Source organism: Ranitomeya imitator, chromosome 2 (genome assembly GCF_032444005.1).
Source record: "Ranitomeya imitator isolate aRanImi1 chromosome 2, aRanImi1.pri, whole genome shotgun sequence".
NCBI lineage: Eukaryota > Metazoa > Chordata > Amphibia > Anura > Dendrobatidae > Ranitomeya > Ranitomeya imitator.
The window spans coordinates 274,981,647-274,999,834 of record NC_091283.1 but is presented as its reverse complement, the minus strand read 5'-3'; the positions used below and the strand labels follow the sequence as shown (position 1 = coordinate 274,999,834).

General features: G+C 47.0%; 1 protein-coding gene across 2 annotated transcripts in view; it reads left to right on the top strand.

Annotated features, from left to right (window-relative positions):
* LOC138666902 (zinc finger protein OZF-like) overlaps positions 1–18,188 on the top strand; it is a 111,291-nt gene that overhangs the window by 49,271 nt on the left and 43,832 nt on the right. For both annotated transcript variants that reach the window (XM_069755082.1, XM_069755081.1), the window contains exons 2-6: positions 694–835; positions 15,192–15,371; positions 15,455–15,578; positions 15,662–15,759; positions 15,955–16,045. In XM_069755082.1, coding sequence (XP_069611183.1) covers positions 758–835; positions 15,192–15,371; positions 15,455–15,578; positions 15,662–15,759; positions 15,955–16,045 — 571 coding nt within the window. In that variant the 5' untranslated portion in view covers positions 694–757. The remainder of the gene's footprint in view (positions 1–693; positions 836–15,191; positions 15,372–15,454; positions 15,579–15,661; positions 15,760–15,954; positions 16,046–18,188) is intronic.

Here is an 18,188-nt window from a genome sequence, read left to right as displayed (position 1 = left end):
GGGACCCCTGCTCTATAGAACGGTTACAGTCCGGACATACGGGGACTCAGATATCACACATTCAGACACACAGGTCTTGGATACTGATTCAGGAACTGGCCGCACTAGGAGAAAGACAAGGTTCAGGACTTTTCGCACAAGGACCAGAAACTTCGCATTCAGGACTGTCCGCAGAATGACCAGGGATTAGGTCACTGGCCCAATCAGTACCAGGGGACCTCATAACTTCACTTGGAGGCCACCTCACTCACTAATGTTCACTGTAGTGCTTGACATCACCCTATTGGGGAGGGTGCCTTTTAAACAAGATGCCTCCCAGCTATTGGCTGGGAACCATCTTGCAGACGCACTCTTAAACTAAATGCCTCCCAGCTATTTGCTGGAGGCATTTTACCTTGTGCTGCCCCCATAAGAACACGGGAGCATGCAGTGGGAGGTGCGGTGCGCATACACAGTCCAGGAAACGGGGAACACGCCGGGGACCACGCTGCATGGCTGGGGCAGTCAACATGCCGGCATTCCTGCATGGAGGGAGAGGAACACGGTGTCGCTGCATGGAGGGATAGGGAAGACCATGAAGAGGCGCCTGTAATGGTGTTACATTCTGAACTCTACATTTTAGGTTATTGCTCTCAACTGTTTTTTTTCCATAGTATTTCATATTGTACATAATCTCACCTTCTTTCCATTCAGGTTCCTGAGAAATTTTATCGTTTACGTTAACATCTACTACAAAATCTGCCCTGACCGTTCAAGGATGGATATGGACAGAGACAAGATGGCGGAGAGGATATTACACCTCACCCTAGAGATCCTCTTCCAGCTTACTGGAGAGGTGAGAGATTCTGATGACGTTAAATTACATTGTAATGCAGTTGTCTGGATGCAACAAGCAGAGATCAAGAGGCAGGAACAGCCAGGGGTAGATATAATGCTATTTATATACAGCAATAACTTTTAAACAATTAGTGTTAGTAGCTATGCAGTTTTACAGTAGAGGGAATATAAAACTTTTAGAATAAACAAGAAAGTTTTTCACAAGTTAACGTTAGGGTCCTTTTTTACAAAGGTGGTGTGCCTAGCCTTGATAGTTACCACGTGAGTTCACTCAAAGTTCTGGCCCTAGTGGGGGTCTGTTGTGAATTCCGTTCTTGGTTGTAAGTAGTTTTTTGTGAGTTCTGCTCTTGGGCTCCTCCTGTGGTCTTTAGTGGTATTGCTGCTTCTTGGATTTAGCTTCTCAGCTGTTTCCTTTGATTGTCTTTTGGGCTCGGCTATATTAGTCTGGCCTTAGCCCTCAATCAATGCCAGTTGTCAATTGTCTCTGCCTGGAGTCATTGCTCTTTGGATTGTCCTGACACTCTGACCAAGTTCTGCTAAGCTAAGTTCTTCCATGTCCTTTGCAGTTCACTTATTGTGGACTTGTTGTTTTGTACTGTCTTGTTTTTGCTCATTTGTCCAGTTTATCAGTATGGATCTATTTAGCTAAACTGGAAGCTCTGGGCAGCAGAGTTTGCCCTCCACACCTTTAGTTAGGGGTGGAGATTTTTGCATTTCTCTGCGGTGGACTTTGTCTAGTTTTTTCTACTGACCGCACAGAGCTCTTTTCTGTACTTTCCTTTCTAGCTAGAAGTGGCCTCCTGTGCTCAATCTTGTTTCATACTACGTATGTCTTTTCCTTCTCCTCTCACAGTCATTACATGTGGGGGGCTGTCTTTCCTTTTGGGATTTTCTCTGAGGCAAGATAGTTTTCCTGCTTCTAACTTTAGGGGTAGTTAGCTCTTAGGCTGTAACGAGTTGCATAGGGAGCGTTAGGAGCAATCCACGGCTGCTTCTAGTTGTGTGTTGAGCTTAGGGTCTGCGGTCAGTAAAGATACCACCTGCTCAGAGCTAATCTCATGTCGCTCCATAATCACCAGACCATAAGAGTACAACTGGCCAAAATTGAACTGAATGCCTCTCAAAAGAAGGAAAAGAAAAGGAGTTTTGAGTTTTTTTTTTTCCTCTGGTTTGTTTTGCCTTTTTTTTTTCCTCTTGATTTCTGGGTGATTCTGGATTTGGATGCAGGCATGGATGTTCAAGGGTTATTTTCTCGTGTGGATCAGCTTGCTGCAAGAGTACAGAATATTCAAGATTTTGTTGTTCAGACTCCGGCCTTAGAGCCTAGAATTCCTACTCCGGATTTGTTTTATGGGGATAGATCTAAGTTTCTGAACTTTAAAAATAATTGCAAATTGTTTTTTGCTCTGAAACCCCATTCCTCTGGTGATCCCACTCGGCAAGTAAAAATTGTTATTTCTCTGCTACGTGGCGATCCTCAGGACTGGGCATTCTCTCTTGAGTCAGGGAATCCGGCATTGCTTAATGTAGATGCATTTTTTCAATTGCTCGGATTATTGTATGACGAACCTAACTCTGTAGAGCATGCTGAGAAAACACTGTTGGCCCTGTGTCAGGGTCAGGAAGCAGCAGAGTTATACTGCCAGAAATTTAGAAAATGGTCTGTGCTCACTGGATGGAATGAGGACGCTCTGGCAGCCATTTTCAGGAAGGGTCTTTCTGAAGCCCTTAAAGATGTTATGGTGGGGTTTCCCACACCTATTGGTTTGAGCGAATCTATGTCTCTAGCCATTCAGATTGATCGACGCCTGCGTGAACGCAGGGTGGTACACCATATGGCAGTGTCCTCTGGGCAGAGTTCTGAGTCCATGCAATGTGATAGGATTTTGACTAGAGCAGAACAGAGGGGATACAGACGTCAGAATGGGTTATGTTTTTACTGTGGTGATTCAGCTCATGCTATTTCTGATTGCCCTAAACGTATTAAGAGGGTCGCCGGATCTGTTACCATTAGTACTGTGCACCCTAAATTTCTCCTGTCTGTGACCCTGATTTGCTCATTGTCATCTTTTTCTGTCATGGCATTTGTGGATTCAGGCGCTGCTCTGAACTTAATGGACTTAGAATTCGCTAGGCGCTGTGGTTTTTCTTTGCAGCCTTTGCAGAGTCCCATACCCCTGAGGGGTATTGATGCTACACCATTGGCCAAGAATAAACCTCAGTATTGGACTCAGCTGACTATGTGCATGGCTCCTGCACATCATGAAGATTGCCGTTTTCTGGTGTTGCATAATTTACATGATGTTGTACTGGGTTTTCCATGGTTGCAAGTACACAATCCAGTGCTGGATTGGAAATCAATGTCTGTGACTAGTTGGGGGTGTCAAGGGGTACATAGTGATGTTCTTTTAATGTCAATTTCCTCTTCCCCCTCTTCTGATGTTCCTGAGTTTTTGTCAGATTTCCAGGATGTATTCGATGAGCCCAAGTCCAGTTCCCTTCCTCCACATAGGGACTGTGATTGTGCTATTGACTTGATTCCTGGCTGTAAGTTCCCTAAGGGCTGACTTTTCAATCTGTCAGTGCCAGAGCATGCCGCCATGCGGAGCTATGTTAAGGAGTCTTTAGAGAAGGGGCATATTCGGCCGTCTTCGTCACCATTGGGAGTGGGATTCTTTTTTGTTGCTAAGAAGGATGGCTCCTTAAGACCCTGTATTGATTATCGCCTTCTTAATAAGATCATGGTCAAATTCCAATATCCATTGCCTTTGCTCTCTGATTTGTTTGCTAGGATTAAGGGGGCTAGTTGGTTTACCAAGATTGACCTTCGAGGGGCATATAATCTTGTTCGTATTAGAAAGGGTGATGAATGGAAAACTGCATTCAATACGCCCGAAGGCCATTTTGAATACCTTGTGATGCCTTTTGGGCTTTCTAATGCTCCTTCTGTGTTTCAGTCCTTTATGCATGATATTTTCCACAATTATCTTGACAAATTCTTGATTGTGTATTTGGATGATATTTTGATTTTTTCTAATGATTGGGAGTCTCATGTAAAGCAGGTCAGGATGGTGTTCCAGATCCTTCGTGATAATGCTCTATTTGTGAAGGGGTCTAAGTGCCTATTTGGAGTTCAGAAGGTTTCTTTTTTTGGGGTTTATTTTCTCCCCTTCGTCTATAAAAATGGATCCTGTTAAGGTCCAAGCCATTCATGACTGGATTCAACCGACATCTGTGAAGAGCCTTCAAAAATTTTTGGGCTTTGCTAATTTTTATCGCCGTTTCATTGCTAACTTCTCTAGTGTGGTTAAACCCCTGACCGATTTGACTAAGAAAGGCGCTGATGTGACTAACTGGTCCTCTGAGGCTGTTGAGGCTTTTCAGGAACTTAAACGCCGATTTACTTCTGCCCCTGTCTTGCGTCAGCCGGATGTGTCTCTTCCTTTTCAGGTTGAGGTTGACGCTTCTGAGATTGAGGTAGGGGCCGTTTTGTCGCAGAGGAATTCTGATGGTTCCTTGATGAAGCCGTGTGCCTTCTTTTCTCGGAAATTTTCGCCTGCGGAATGCAATTATGATGTCGGCAATCGGGAGTTGTTGGCTATGAAGTGGGCATTTGAGGAGTGGCGTCATTGGCTTGAGGGAGCCAAGCACCGCATTGTGGTCTTGACCGATCATAAGAATCTGATTTACCTTGAGTCGGCCAAGCGGCTGAACCCTAGACAGGCTCGGTGGTCCCTGTTTTTCTCCCGTTTTGATTTTGTGGTCTCGTATCTTCCGGGATCTAAGAATGTTAAGGCGGATGCCCTCTCTAGGAGTTTTTTGCCTGATTCCCCATGAGTCCTTGAGCCGGTTGGCATTCTTTGGGAAGGGGTGATTTTATCTGCCATCTCCCCTGATTTACGGCGGGCGCTTCAGGAGTTTTAGGCTGATAAGCCTGACCGCTGTCCTGTGGGGAAGCTGTTTGTTCCTGATAGATGGACAAGTAAGGTAATTTCTGAGGTCCATTGTTCTGTGTTGGCCGGTCATCCTGGAATTTTTGGTACCAGAGATTTGGTTGCTAGGTCTTTTTGGTGGCCTTCCTTGTCGTGGGATGTGCGTGCTTTTGTGCAATCCTGTGGGACCTGAGCCCGGGCTAAGCCTTGCTGTTCCCGTGCTAGTGGGTTGCTTTCACCTTTGCCCATTCCGGAGAGGCCTTGGACGCATATTTCCATGGATTTTATTTCAGATCTTCCTGTGTCCCAGAGGATGTCTGTTATCTGGGTGGTTTGTGACCGGTTCTCTAAAATGGTCCATTTGGTACCTTTGCCTAAATTGCCTTCCTCCTCTGATTTGGTTCCATTGTTTTTTCAACATGTGGTTCGTTTGCATGGCATTCTGGAGAATATTGTGTCTGATAGAGGTTCCCAGTTTGTTTCCAGGTTTTGGCGGGCCTTTTGTGCTAGGATGGGTATTGATTTGTCTTTTTCTTCGGCGTTCCATCCTCAGACAAATGGCCAAACTGAGCGAACTAATCAAACCTTGGAAACTTATTTGAGATGCTTTGTGTCTGCTGATCAGGATGATTGGGTGACTTTTTTGCCGTTGCCCGAGTTTGCCCTTAATAATCGGGCCAGTTCGGCTACTTTGGTTTCGCCTTTCTTTTGTAATTTTGGTTTTCATCCTCGTTTTTCTTCAGGGCAGGTTGAGCCTTCTGATTGTCCTGGTGTGGATTCTGTGGTGGACAGGTTGCAGCGGATTTGGGCTCATGTGGTGGACAATTTGACGTTGTCCCAGGAAAGGGCTCAGCGTTTTGCTAACCGCCGTCGGTGTGTTGGTCCTCGGCTTCGTGTTGGGGATTTGGTCTGGTTATCCTCTCGTCATGTCCCTATGAAGGTTTCTTCCCCTAAGTTCAAGCCTCGGTTTATTGGTCCTTACAAGATTTCTGAGATTATCAATCCTGTGTCTTTTCGTTTGGCCCTTCCAGCTTCTTTTTCCATCCACAATGTTTTCCATAGATCTTTGTTGCGGAGATATGTGAAGCCCGTTGTTCCATCTGTTGATCCTCCTGCCCCGGTGTTGGTTGAGGGGGAGTTGGAATATGTGGTTGCGAAAATTTTGGATTCTCGTTTTTCAAGGCGGAAGCTTCAGTATCTTGTCAAGTGGAAGGGTTATGGCCAGGAGAATAATTCTTGGGTTGCTGCCTCCGATGTCCATGTTGCCGATTTGGTTCATGCTTTTCACTTGGCTCGTCCTGATCGGCCTGGGGGCTCTGGTGAGGGTTCGGTGACCCCTCCTCAAGGCGGCGGTACTGTTGTGAATTCCGTTCTTGGTTGTAAGTAGTTTTTTGTGAGTTCTGCTCTTGGGCTCCTCCTGTGGTCTTTAGTGGTATTGCTGCTTCTTGGATTTAGCTTCTCAGCTGTTTCCTTTGATTGTCTTTTGGGCTCAGCTATATTAGGCTGGCCTTAGCCCTCAATCAATGCCAGTTGTCAATTGTCTCTGCCTGGTGTCATTGCTCTTTGGACTTTCCTGACACTCTGACCAAGTATCTTCTGGGGAATCCGGACCTTGCTAGACGGTGAACAACACCTGGGTGGCGTAGACTCCCCAATGAGGCCTGCAACGCTGGTCTCAGTGATGTCTCTGGATCATGTCTGCCCAGCTTCCTTTCCTTGGCACCAAATCTCCTCATGGATGGGTGCACAGAGCTTTTATAGCAGGAAAGTCTTTTCTGTGGGTCACCTGATCCAGTCCAGCACATGAGGTCACTGCCCTTGCAAACCTTCCAGCTTACTTTGGTTCCACTTTATTTCAGCTGGCCAGCCTCTCCTCATCAATGGTACCTCCTGCAAGAGTCCTCCAGATATGTCATGGCTTCTTGTTACATTTCTCCCCCCTTTTTGCTTGCCAGTCCTTGGTTGAGAGGAATTCTTTTGAGTTCGAAGTTTCCCCACAGGTATGCCGAGTCCGTCCAACAGTTGAACACATCCCTTTGTTTTCTGCTGTATGTGGGACCAGACAGTGGAAATTCCAGCGTTGACCAGCTCAATCCACCTCAGCTTTTACTATAGAGGCGTGTCTGGGATACTTTGATACTCAGCCTCTGGAGCTGGTAAATTGACTCGAAGTTAGTTTTCTCTAACATTTGACAGTGGCAACGGCATCTCCAATGTACTCACCGGCCCTGCAAGCCATTCCTCCTCTATGACTCCACTTTGTGTGACCTCAGCCACTTCTGTTGGGGGCCCTGCCGTGTTACGGTGCTCTGCTGCAGAAGACCAGGGCGCAGCATATTTCTGTGCAACACTCGAGGTGCCACAATATCATCTCCATCAGGAAAAACCTTGTAGACTGAGTTATTCGGGTGAAATTTCCTCACCACTTGGTAGGGTACCGCCTCTCAATGATGATCCAGCTTGCTCCCGGGTTGTTTGGCCTGCACCAGTACACAGTCCCCTGGCTGAAGTTGTCCTCCACACACTGGAGATTGACTTGAATATTCCACTTTCTGAAACTTCTGCTCAACCAGGTTCTCAATTTGTAAATTTCTTAGATACAATATAGTTCATCCATCACTTGCCCCTGGAAGCAAGCCCTTTTGTCAGAAGGAATGCACTTTGGGCATCCATATTTGCGAATGAAGTCCTGACAGATGGCTCTGGCTGCAGCTTCGGCTGTCTGATCCAGGGTGGGAGTCACCACCGTGAACTTGGTGAAGAGATCAGTCATCACCAAGCAATATCCATAGCCATTATATGATGTTCTGATCATCAGCTAGTCGATCATCAGGACCTCTAATGGTGCAGAGGTTCGAATAGCCTAAATAGGAGCCCTCTGTTCCAAAGTTTGTTCAGCTCACATCAGTGACATATTTGCCAAACTCCTTCAACCTTCTGCTGCAATTAAGGCCAGTACACCAGTCGTTGCAACCACTGAAATTTCTTCTCTACACCGAAGTGGCCACCACTCTCTTGAGCTTCTTTAGCCAGCTGTACTATTAGCGCTTCTGGAGCCACTACTTGCCAGGTAACATTGAATTCTCAAGGGAGTTCAATCTTTCGGCAAAGCATTCCATCTTTCAGGAAGAGCTTTTCCCACTGGCCAAAGATCTTCAGGATACTTTGGGGCAAAGCAGCCCAAGCTTCCTGATCAGGCCTTTGCACCAGGGCGACCCACTTTCTCAGCCTTGCCAGCACTAGATCGGACTGTTGCAGGTGTATCCACTGGTCCCTTGAGCGGCCAAGAATTTGTTTGGGTCTGGGCTCTTCTCTAGACTCCTGAGCGGTTACTACAGCCGCAGCGAATTGCCTAAAATCTGCGATCTCATCAGTCTCAAGCTCTTCATCTATGTCTGTCTTTGGTCTGGCTTGGGTGATTCGAAACAAGGCATCTGCATGCGTATTCTGAGACCGATAGGAGATCTTGTACTGGTATTTAGACGTCCTTGCGAGCCACCTCTAGTCTAGAGCTCCCAGCTTTGCATTTTCTAGACGAGCCAGGGAGTTGTTGTCTGTCCACACCTGCATTTCTGACCCCGACAAATACACAGTGAGTTTCTCAGCCATGGCCCATACCAGCACCAGAAACTTCAGTTTAAACGAACTGTAATTGTCTGGATTCTTCTCTGTGACCTACTGGCATACGTGATCACCCACTCTCTTCCTTATTGTACCTGAGCCAATAGTGCCCTGAGTCCTTATATGCTTCTATTGGTGTACAGCACAAAGGGCTGTGAGAAGTCAGGGTAGGCCAAGATTGGGGCATCTGTCAATTCCATCTTCAATACCTGAAATGCTTCCTCTTGTCATTGTTCCCATTGAATGGGTTGATGTTTGGCTCCCCCAGCCGTGCCCACAACAACTTGTTGAGCGGTATCGCAATCTTGGCGTAGTCCCTTATGAAACTACGGTAATATCCAGCCCAGCACTAGGAATGCTCAGTTTTCTCAGGTCAGTAGGCGTGGGCCACTTCAGTACTGCAGCCACCTTCTCTGCGGTGGGTTATCTCCCTCACTAGACATTGTGTGATTCAGGTGTTCAATTTTCCACTTGAATAAGTGACACTTCGGGGCTTTATTTTTAATCCTTGTCTTTGAAGCTGCTCCAGCACTTGCTCCAGCCGGTGAAGATATTCTTCAAACGTGGCAGAATAAATGATTGTCATCAAGATAGATCAAAGGGGCTTCAAAGTTCAGGTCTGCGAGGCATCTTTCCATCAACCTCTGAAAGGTTCCTGGTGCATTCGTCAGTCTGAGGCTATGTGCACACGTTGCGGATTTACTGCAGATCTGCAGCGTTTCTGTGTGGAAAAAACAGTACAATGTAAATCAATGGGAAAAAAATGCTGTGCAAATGGTGCGGAAAATTCCGCATGGAAACCGCAGCGGATTAAAAAAAGGACCATGTCAATTCTTTGTGCGTTTCTGCACCCATTCCATTATAGGAAAACGCAGGGGTAAAAACGCATGAAATCTGCTCAAAATCAGCCGTAAATCCGCAGGAAAAAATACATTTGCATTTAAAAACGCGCAGATTTTGACCTGCGTCTTCTGCCAAGAGATGCAGAAACCGCACAGAAAATTCCAAAGGCAAATTCACAACGTGTGCACATAGCTTGAAAGGCATCCGGTTGAACTCGACAAGGCCCATAGGGAGGAAAAAGGCTGTTTTCTGGTAGTCCTGCTCAGCCACCGGGACTTGCCAGTAGCCACTGGTTAAATCAGTGAGGAAAAATATTTGGCTTTTCCTTACGCAGATAGGGAATCCTCAATTCTGGACAAGGGATAGGAGTCCCGTACAGTACATGCGTTCGGCCTCTTGTAGTCCACACAGAAACTCACGCAGGGTACCATCTTTTTTTCCGACTACGATGGGGGCCGCACAGGGACTTTGGCTCTTGCGCATCATGCCATTGCGCAGTATTGGAGCCAACAGTTCTTTCACCTCCTGGTACATCTGACCTGCTGATACCTCTCTCGAATGGGAGCTGTGGTTCCTGTAGGGATCTCATGAGAAACAGCATGGGTGCACCCAAAGTCATCTTCATGCTGTGCAATGACCTCTCAATATCGCTGTAATAAATGTTCAACGTGCCAAACTTACGTTGAGGAAAACTCTGTGAGGTTGTCCTCCATCTGTTCCAAGAGGTGAAGTCCAGCCAGTGGTTCGCTTTGGCTTTCCTGACTATCAAGCGACACCGCTCTGGTCCATGGGTCTCTTCCCACAGGTATCAGTCCTATAGCATTAGCTCTGGGGAGATCTTCCGGCATTATATAAACTTGAGACACTTCTTGTCGGGACATCAACTGTAGAATTGCTCCACTTATGTTTGTACAGCGCACAGGTATTCGTCCCTGTCGCACCGTAGCCAGGGTGCGGGCAACCAATAATCCGGAAATCGCTTCTTCTCCATCTATAGGCTCAATATGGACGTCCACACCCTCTAAGGATACATGGGTCAGTACTGGCATAGTGAGTACAGTCTGTCCCACTGGCAGTGTCACTGTGGCTTCGGACGGTATCAATACTTTGCCAAGATAATGGAAGGCAGCGGGTAACTTCTGAATTTCGCTGACTCACACTAGTTGCTGGAACACCTTTTTACTTGCCGGGTCACGGGTGGCACGGGTCCATCTGTTTTTTTCAGGGCCCTCAGCTAAGATTTGTCCCACCTCTTTTTGCACATTCATGCCCAGGGCTACAATGAGTCCTCTGCCTCCAGACCCCTTTGTCAACACTATTCCTGTCCAGATCCTTCCCGGACAGACACCCACACTGCTCCTGCTACTGGGATAGGCAGGTGATTAGCCACCACCAGCCGAGTGGTGTGTTCTGTTCTGGAGCAAGCAACTTTGGCAAAATGACTCGGGAAATATGCCTCAGACATTGTGGTCACCTGAGACCCCCTGTCCATCAAGCAGTGAATGCTTTGCCCATTGAATTCAGTCCAGGTAAAGGGTCTCTTGGAGCCAATATTCTCAGAATTCTCTCTTCCACCCTCTGAGGCTCGAAACCCCATGGTATGCTCCACGACAGTGGGGCAAAATAGTTTAACTGGCGCCCCCGTCTCCACCTTTCTTGATTCGGACAGCTCACCTCGAATGTCACAAATCTCTTGATGTATTGTTGCACCCAGTCGGGCTCAGTCGGACTCAGGGGTGACCACTTCATGACTCCGAACAGCGGCGATGAGAACAGGGGTCTCTCTCTCCAAGACTGTAACTCTGACCCCTACCTCAAGGAAACCCAGATCAGGATTTAGGCATGGGCTCTCCTTGAAGATCTGCTTCAGAGAGAAGTCCTTCAGTCCAGCAACGAGTTGGTCCTGAATCACTTAATCCAAGAGACCCAGTCTTCTGTGCCTGTCTTGGGTCTTCTAGGGAATATGGGCCATCAGTTCCTGCAATGCATTCACAAACTGAGCTGTGGTCTCACTTTCCCCTTGGACTCGCTGAAACATCCGCTTGCGGAGGTGCCTTAGGTCCGTGGTGTCACCATGCATATCCTCCATGATTTTTATCATCTTTTCCACAGTCTTAAAATCCCTAGGTGGGCAGTACATAACCATCTGCCGGGCCTCCCCATCAAGGGTCAGGAGGGTTAACTTGGCCTGAATGGAAGGGGTCAGGGGATACATGCGTAGCATGCTTTTCAGCATCTCTGCCCAGTCCCACAGCGACATGCTGCTCCGTGTGAACTTCGGAAGGTTGCTGAGCATAGCCCCCAAGGGTATATTTCCCTTGCCGGGCTTGGTCACAGAGTGGTCCACGATCTCTGTGCCTGAATGTTGCATCCTGCGGAATACACCAAAAGTAATGCGGGTGTCTGGATGCAACGAGCAGAGATCACGAGGTGGAAACAGCCTAGGGTTGATACGATGCTATTTATATACAACTGTAACTTTTAAACAATTAGTGTTAGTAGCTATGCAATTTAACAGTAGAGGGAATAACAACAGGTTTAGAATAAGCAAGGAATTCTTTCACTAGTTAATGTTAGTGTCCTTTTTACAAAGGTGATGCACCCAGTCTTGGGAGTCAACATGGGAGTGCTCACTCAAAGCTCTGGTTCTAGCAGGGGTCACCGACTGCCTCCCGACCTGTACTCCTAGTCCCAGCCGACCCCGTTACTGTTGATGATAGCTGCAAGTGACAGCCCTGCTTACTCGCGCCGTTCCTCCTCAATCACAGGCAGGGGTGGATTAAGGGTAGCTAGGGCCCCAGGTTGTTCAGACACTGTGGGCCCCCTGGTCATGCGACCGGGTCATCATATACCTGAACCAGATTATTCCAGAAAAATAGTTGCTGTGTGAAACTGTAACCTGTCAAACATCCATTGATCTAGTCAATTTACCCTTCAGTTAAGAAGAAAAAAAAAACTGTACTATCACCATAAGTGCCAGTATTCAAAGGAGATCTGTACTTAGTATGCAGTGTTTGTGTAGAGGTAATACAGTGATCACTGGTGACATTATACACAGGAGCTCTGTATGTAGTGTACAGTGTCAGTGTATAGGTAACACACTGACTCACCAGTGACGTCTCTAGGTGAAGTCCCTCATCTTTCATCCAGCAGAGACCGCCATCACTTCATCCAGCCAGGACTTGTCTCTGCAAGCAATAAGGGTGGTTTCACACTTACGTTTTTGTCTGCAGCGTTTTAAAAAAAAACGCATGCGTTTTTTTCCCTATATTTAACATTGAAAACGCATGCGTTTTTGTTTGTACGCGTTTGGTCGCGTTTTGCAACGCATGCGTTTTTTTACTGCATGCGTTCATTTTCAGAACTGCAACTTGTAGTATTTTTGAGAGGCGTTTTTTGGACCAAAAAAAAAGCATGCGTTTTCATGCGTTTTTTTTGGGTCAAAAAATACATTGGAGTCAATGTGGACGCATGCGTTTTTTTGTGCATGCGTTTTTTTGCGTTAAAAAACGCATGCGTTTTTATATTAAAAAAACAGAAAACACACTGATATGCCACCCCCCAACATAAAGGTCATAAAGGGATCCTAACCCTACCCCTAACCCTAAGGGATCCTAACCATAACCCTACCCCTAACTCTACCCCTAACCCTACCCCTAAGGGATCCTAACCCTACCCCTAATCCCTTTAGGGTTAGGGATAGGGTTAGGATCCCTTAGGGTTAGAGGTAGGGTTAGGGGTAGGGTTAGGATCCCATTAGGGTTAGCGGTAGGGTTAGGATCCCTTTAGGGTTAGGGTTATGATCCCTACCCCTAACCCTAACTATTTCTGTTTATAGTGGGTTTTTTACTTTATTTTGATGATTGGCAGCTGTCACACATTTCTCAGCATGCGTTTAAAAAACGCAAACGCATGAAAAAACGCATGTAAACGCGTCAAAACGCCGCGTTTTTTTCACCACATGCAAAAACGCATGCGTCAAAAAAACGCAGCGTTTGCACGCGTTTACATGCGTTTTTTCACCATGCGTTTTTGCGTTTTTTACCGCAAAAACGCACCCAAAAAACCGCAAATGTGAAACCAGCCTTACACAGTTATCTCGAGCTCCGCTTGCAGAACACATTACTTAATTTTTCCCAACTTCTACATTACACCACATGAAGAAAAAGAGGCAACATAGTGTCACTCTATGCACAGTAACAGGACCGCCCCCCATTTAAAACAGTGTCCTCAAAAAATAAAATAAATACATCACTACAGTAAAAATATCCCTTAATTGTATGGTAATTAGAATATCCCCCATCCTGGCCCCGTGTATCTCATTCCTGGCTTCAGCCATATGTTATCCCATCCTGCCCTCATGAGTATCCATTCTGCCCCATATGATCTCCCCATTCTGACACCCTAATGATCTCCCCATCAGCTCCATCGTATCCATCTTGCCCCATGATCCTGCACGATCTGTCTCCAATCCTGCCCCATGTCTTTCATTCTGCCCTGTGTCTCCAATCATGCCCCGTATCTAAATTCTGCCCATGACTCCAGTCCTGCCCCCGGTGTGTCAACATCTCTGCTCCCAGTGTGTCCAGCATCTCTGCCCCCAGTGTGTCCGGCATCTCTGCCCCCAGTGTGTCCGGCATCTCTGCCCCCAGTGTGTCCGGCATCTCTGCCCCCAGTGTGTCCGGCATCTCTGCCCCCAGTGTGTCCGGCATCTCTGCCCCCAGTGTGTCCGGCATCTCTGCCCCCAGTGTGTCCGGCATCTCTGCCCCCAGTGTGTCCGGCATCTCTGCCCCCAGTGTGTCCGGCATCTCTGCCCCCAGTGTGTCCGGCATCTCTGCCCTCAGTGTGTCCGGCATCTCTGCCCCCAGTGTGTCCAGCATCTTGGCCCGGGCACCCCGTATTGCCGTTCGCATTAAAAAAGAGTTCTCCTCACCTGTCCACGCTCTATCGGCGAAGCTCTCTCCTCGCAGCTGAAGCAAGCACTCGCCGGCGACTGACAATGACATCAGACACCAGCGACGTGCGCGCTGCGGCTGATGTCAGATGCCAGCCTCCGATTGGCTGACGGCTGTTAACTATTGACGTGCGGGCGCGCACCCGCACATCAATAGCGTTTACCTGCCACAGCGCCGGTAGGGGCCCGGTGAGCAGATGAGACGGGGCCCAATGCGGGCCCCCTCTGCCCACTGTGCCCATACGCCAGTCATGGCAGTAATGCCCTGATGGCGGCGAGCAATCTGAATGGTAGCCCAGGGCCCCCCCCACACCACTGGGCCATGGGCTACCGCCCAGATTGACCCCATTATAATCCGCCCCTGATCACAGGCGTGCCTCTCCTGTTGCAGTCTCTGCATAGGTCTTCTCTGTTTGACCGCCAGCCGATGTTTCTCAGGGGCAAGGTGGAGAGGACTGGGCTTCAGCTCTTGACGGGCATAGTCGGGCTTCGGAGACTTGACCCTCGCAGGGCGCACCTTCTGGCTGTGACCAGTGTAAGCCATTCTTGGGGATATCTTCTGGGAAATCCAGAGCTTGCAAGATTGTTACTGACATCTGGGTGGCATAGACTCCCCTCTGAGGCCTGCCACGCTGGTCTCAGTGGTGTCTCTGGTGCACGTCTGCCCCGCTCCCTTCCCTGGTGCCAAATATCCTTGTGGATGGGCGCACAAGGCTTTTATACCAGCCAAGTCTTTCCTGTGGGTCACCTTATCCAGTCAAGCACGCAATGTCACTCCCTCTGCAAACTTTCCAGTAAACTTTGGTTCCACTTGATTTTGGTGGCCAGCAGATGGCAACCTCTCCTCATCAATGCAGCTCCTGCAAGAGTTCTCCAGATATGTCATGGCTTCTTTTTACTGCAGCATTATTATCTATGTGAATAACAGATGGACAGAACATGGAGAGGTGAGAACACTGGAAATGTCTGTAGTGAGATTTATTAATATGTCTCTCCATAACCAGGATTACACAGTAGTGAAGAAGACATCTAGTGATCTCTGTCAGGACCCTGTGTCTGAGGGATGGGGAAAACCACTGAGCTCAATCACGGGGCCTCCACCTCACCCCCTAAAACATGAGGACATCAATGACCAGAAGATCCTAGAACTTCTCTACAAGATGACTGAGCTGGTGACTGGAGAGGTGACACTGCTGTGAATGCTGGGACATTATACAGTAACACTATGAAGGGATCGGGAGGATGACGGTATCATTGTATGTGTCAGGTTCCTATAAGGTGTCAGGATGTCTCTGTCTATTTCTCCATGGAGGAGTGGGAGTATTTAGAAGGACACAGAGATCTGTACAAGGAGGTCATGATGGTGGTTCCCCAGCCCCTCACATCACCAGGTAATAGACAGGACTAAATACACACGGCCTATAATTATCTGTATGTAAAGAATGAATTCAGTCCCTGTATGTGTTTCCTCCAGATCTATCCAGTAAGAGGACAACACCAGAGAGATGTCCTCATCCTCTTCTTCCGCCCGACTGTAAGCAAGAAGATTTCAATGTTCCTCAGGATCATCAGGTAGATGGAGAGGGGTCATGAGATCTCCCCTATGATATGTAGACGGCTGTGAAGGTCTTGTGCTCAGTCTTGTTTTATCCCCCAGTATTCTATGTTTTATACTTGTGTAATGAGAACGGTGGAGATGGCAGGATTAGAGTTGATCATAGATGTGACTTCTCCATCTGTCTGTGACTTTTACAATATTTGTTTCAGGGTGAAGATCTGACCCATATTAATACTACAGAGACATATGTGAGGGGTGATGAGCCATGTAAAGAGGAGATTCCTACATATGACTACCCAGGTGAGTAGTGACCACTAAATACAGAGAAGTCACAGATTCTACTGTAATTATATGTTTAATTCACAAAAAGTTGCCCCTAAATAACAACACCCCTAAATGAAAAGGGGTGGTGTACCACTAACGAGGAATATATTTCACGGTTATGGCGACCAGAATTAATTGATCCCAAATAAAGTGGTACTTTAAATAAAATTAATTTTTTATTGACATAAAGGTTAAAATACATTCAGTAAGAAAAAGGTGCTAGATCCAAATATAGAGGGACCAAGTGCCATTGGATACTCCAAACCAGTGGCCGCACATAAAGTGAACACCTAAGAATAGCTGCAGCGATAATTCATTACAACAACTTATTCACATTAGCTACACTGATATACCACAAAAGGAGGATTCTCAATCATGCCCCATGTGCTAAACTAAATACTAGCTGCATAAGCATGCTTGGCTTTCACTGGGGAAACACTTAGTAGGAAGTGTACTCCTGATAGAATGTCAGATAAGTTTGAATGCAATGATACTGTAAAAACGAGTAAGGTATGAATGACACATTACCTAATGTTGGCCATGTGGAGATCCCTGGCGTCCCTCTGCCTCGATGCGCATTTCGTAATGCTTCCTCGGGAGGCATGTCTAGGCAGGGGGAAGGCCAGTTTAAATAACAGTGAATGCCGCGCTAATTAGATGTGGTATGATTATGGAGGACCCGATGTATCGTCACTTCCGGAGACCGCCGTGATTACATAAAGTAATGATGTATCCATGGTACCACTAAAGAAATGTAAACAATGCTGGAGCTGGAGTATGCGGCGCATGCGCGGGTCAAACAGACCTATGCTGAAGGTGGAGATGGGTTGCGGTCATGTGAGCGCGGCAACCCAGTCATCTGTTTAGATGGTGTAGGTACGTCGCTCCACTGCAGTCCGCTTGCCATCATCCTGCCAGGTTCGTGATCCGCGCATGCGCTGTGCTCCTAAGTGTCTGTAAGGTAATGCAGGGATGTAAATACATATGCCGATGGGTGTAATTGCAATGGGCCAGGTCTGAATGCTATCAAAAAATCTAATGTGAAACTATCTATCCTCTACGGGAGCGATCCTTATCTTCAGGATCTTTGGTGCCACACATATATCTTTTTTATAGCATCACAAATCCCAATACATTCATCTACATCATATTTAGTTTTTACACACGCTTTAACTGTAGCTCACTGCTATTAGTCCAGTTTATTATTAACATTTTTTTTTTCTTATTTTTCATCCTTTTTTTCTTATTTTTTTTCCCTATTTAGTTTCACATTAGATTTTTTGATAGCATTCAGACCTGGCCCATTGCAATTACGTCCCTGGTGCAGCATCTCCACCAGCGCAACCATGGACTATATTGTGAAGGCTGGTTAGAAAAGTGACAGTGCAGGAGCATGCCAGTACAAGAATGTTACAGGGTAGTCATGGGGAGACGTGACATGGCAGCATATGAAGTTATTCTAAGTACAAAGGTGTTTCCCTATACCTTCTGTACACAATTGATTATTGATACCCTACCTTACGTGATGAGTTGTATGAGCTCCCTTGGGAAGAATAAACATCTTGATGCAGAAATGAGCAAACTTTTTTGAAATGACCATACTGCTAAGAATAAAGATAATTTTATTCACGCCTGCATGCGGGCGCCAGGCACCATAATAACACTGTTAACCTGCATATTGACTGCATATTTGCAGGTTAACAATGTTATTTCTGGTGACAGGTTCCCTTTAACATAGCACAAAAATGTACCAATAAAAACCCTCACAACCCGGGCGTAGAACGGGTTCTATAGCTAGTCCTGATATATGGTCCCCCATCCTGGTATATGCTCATCCATCCTGGTATATGCTCCCCCCATCCTGGTATATGCTCCCCCCGATCCTGGTATGTGTTTCATACGTGTGGCAAAGATGTGTCGCATCAGAATCACACGTACCTGCACCTGGGAACCAGTGGTACTGTTTGCGCTATTCCCCGGCGCCGGGTGTTACCGACAGCTCACATCATTGTCCTCTGCTCTGCCTGTGATCAGTGGGAGTAGGGGACAATATTGAGAGTATTCAGCCCCCGCTGTCTAAATAGTGTTATTCTATGAACATGCTGCGACTGTCCTTGAC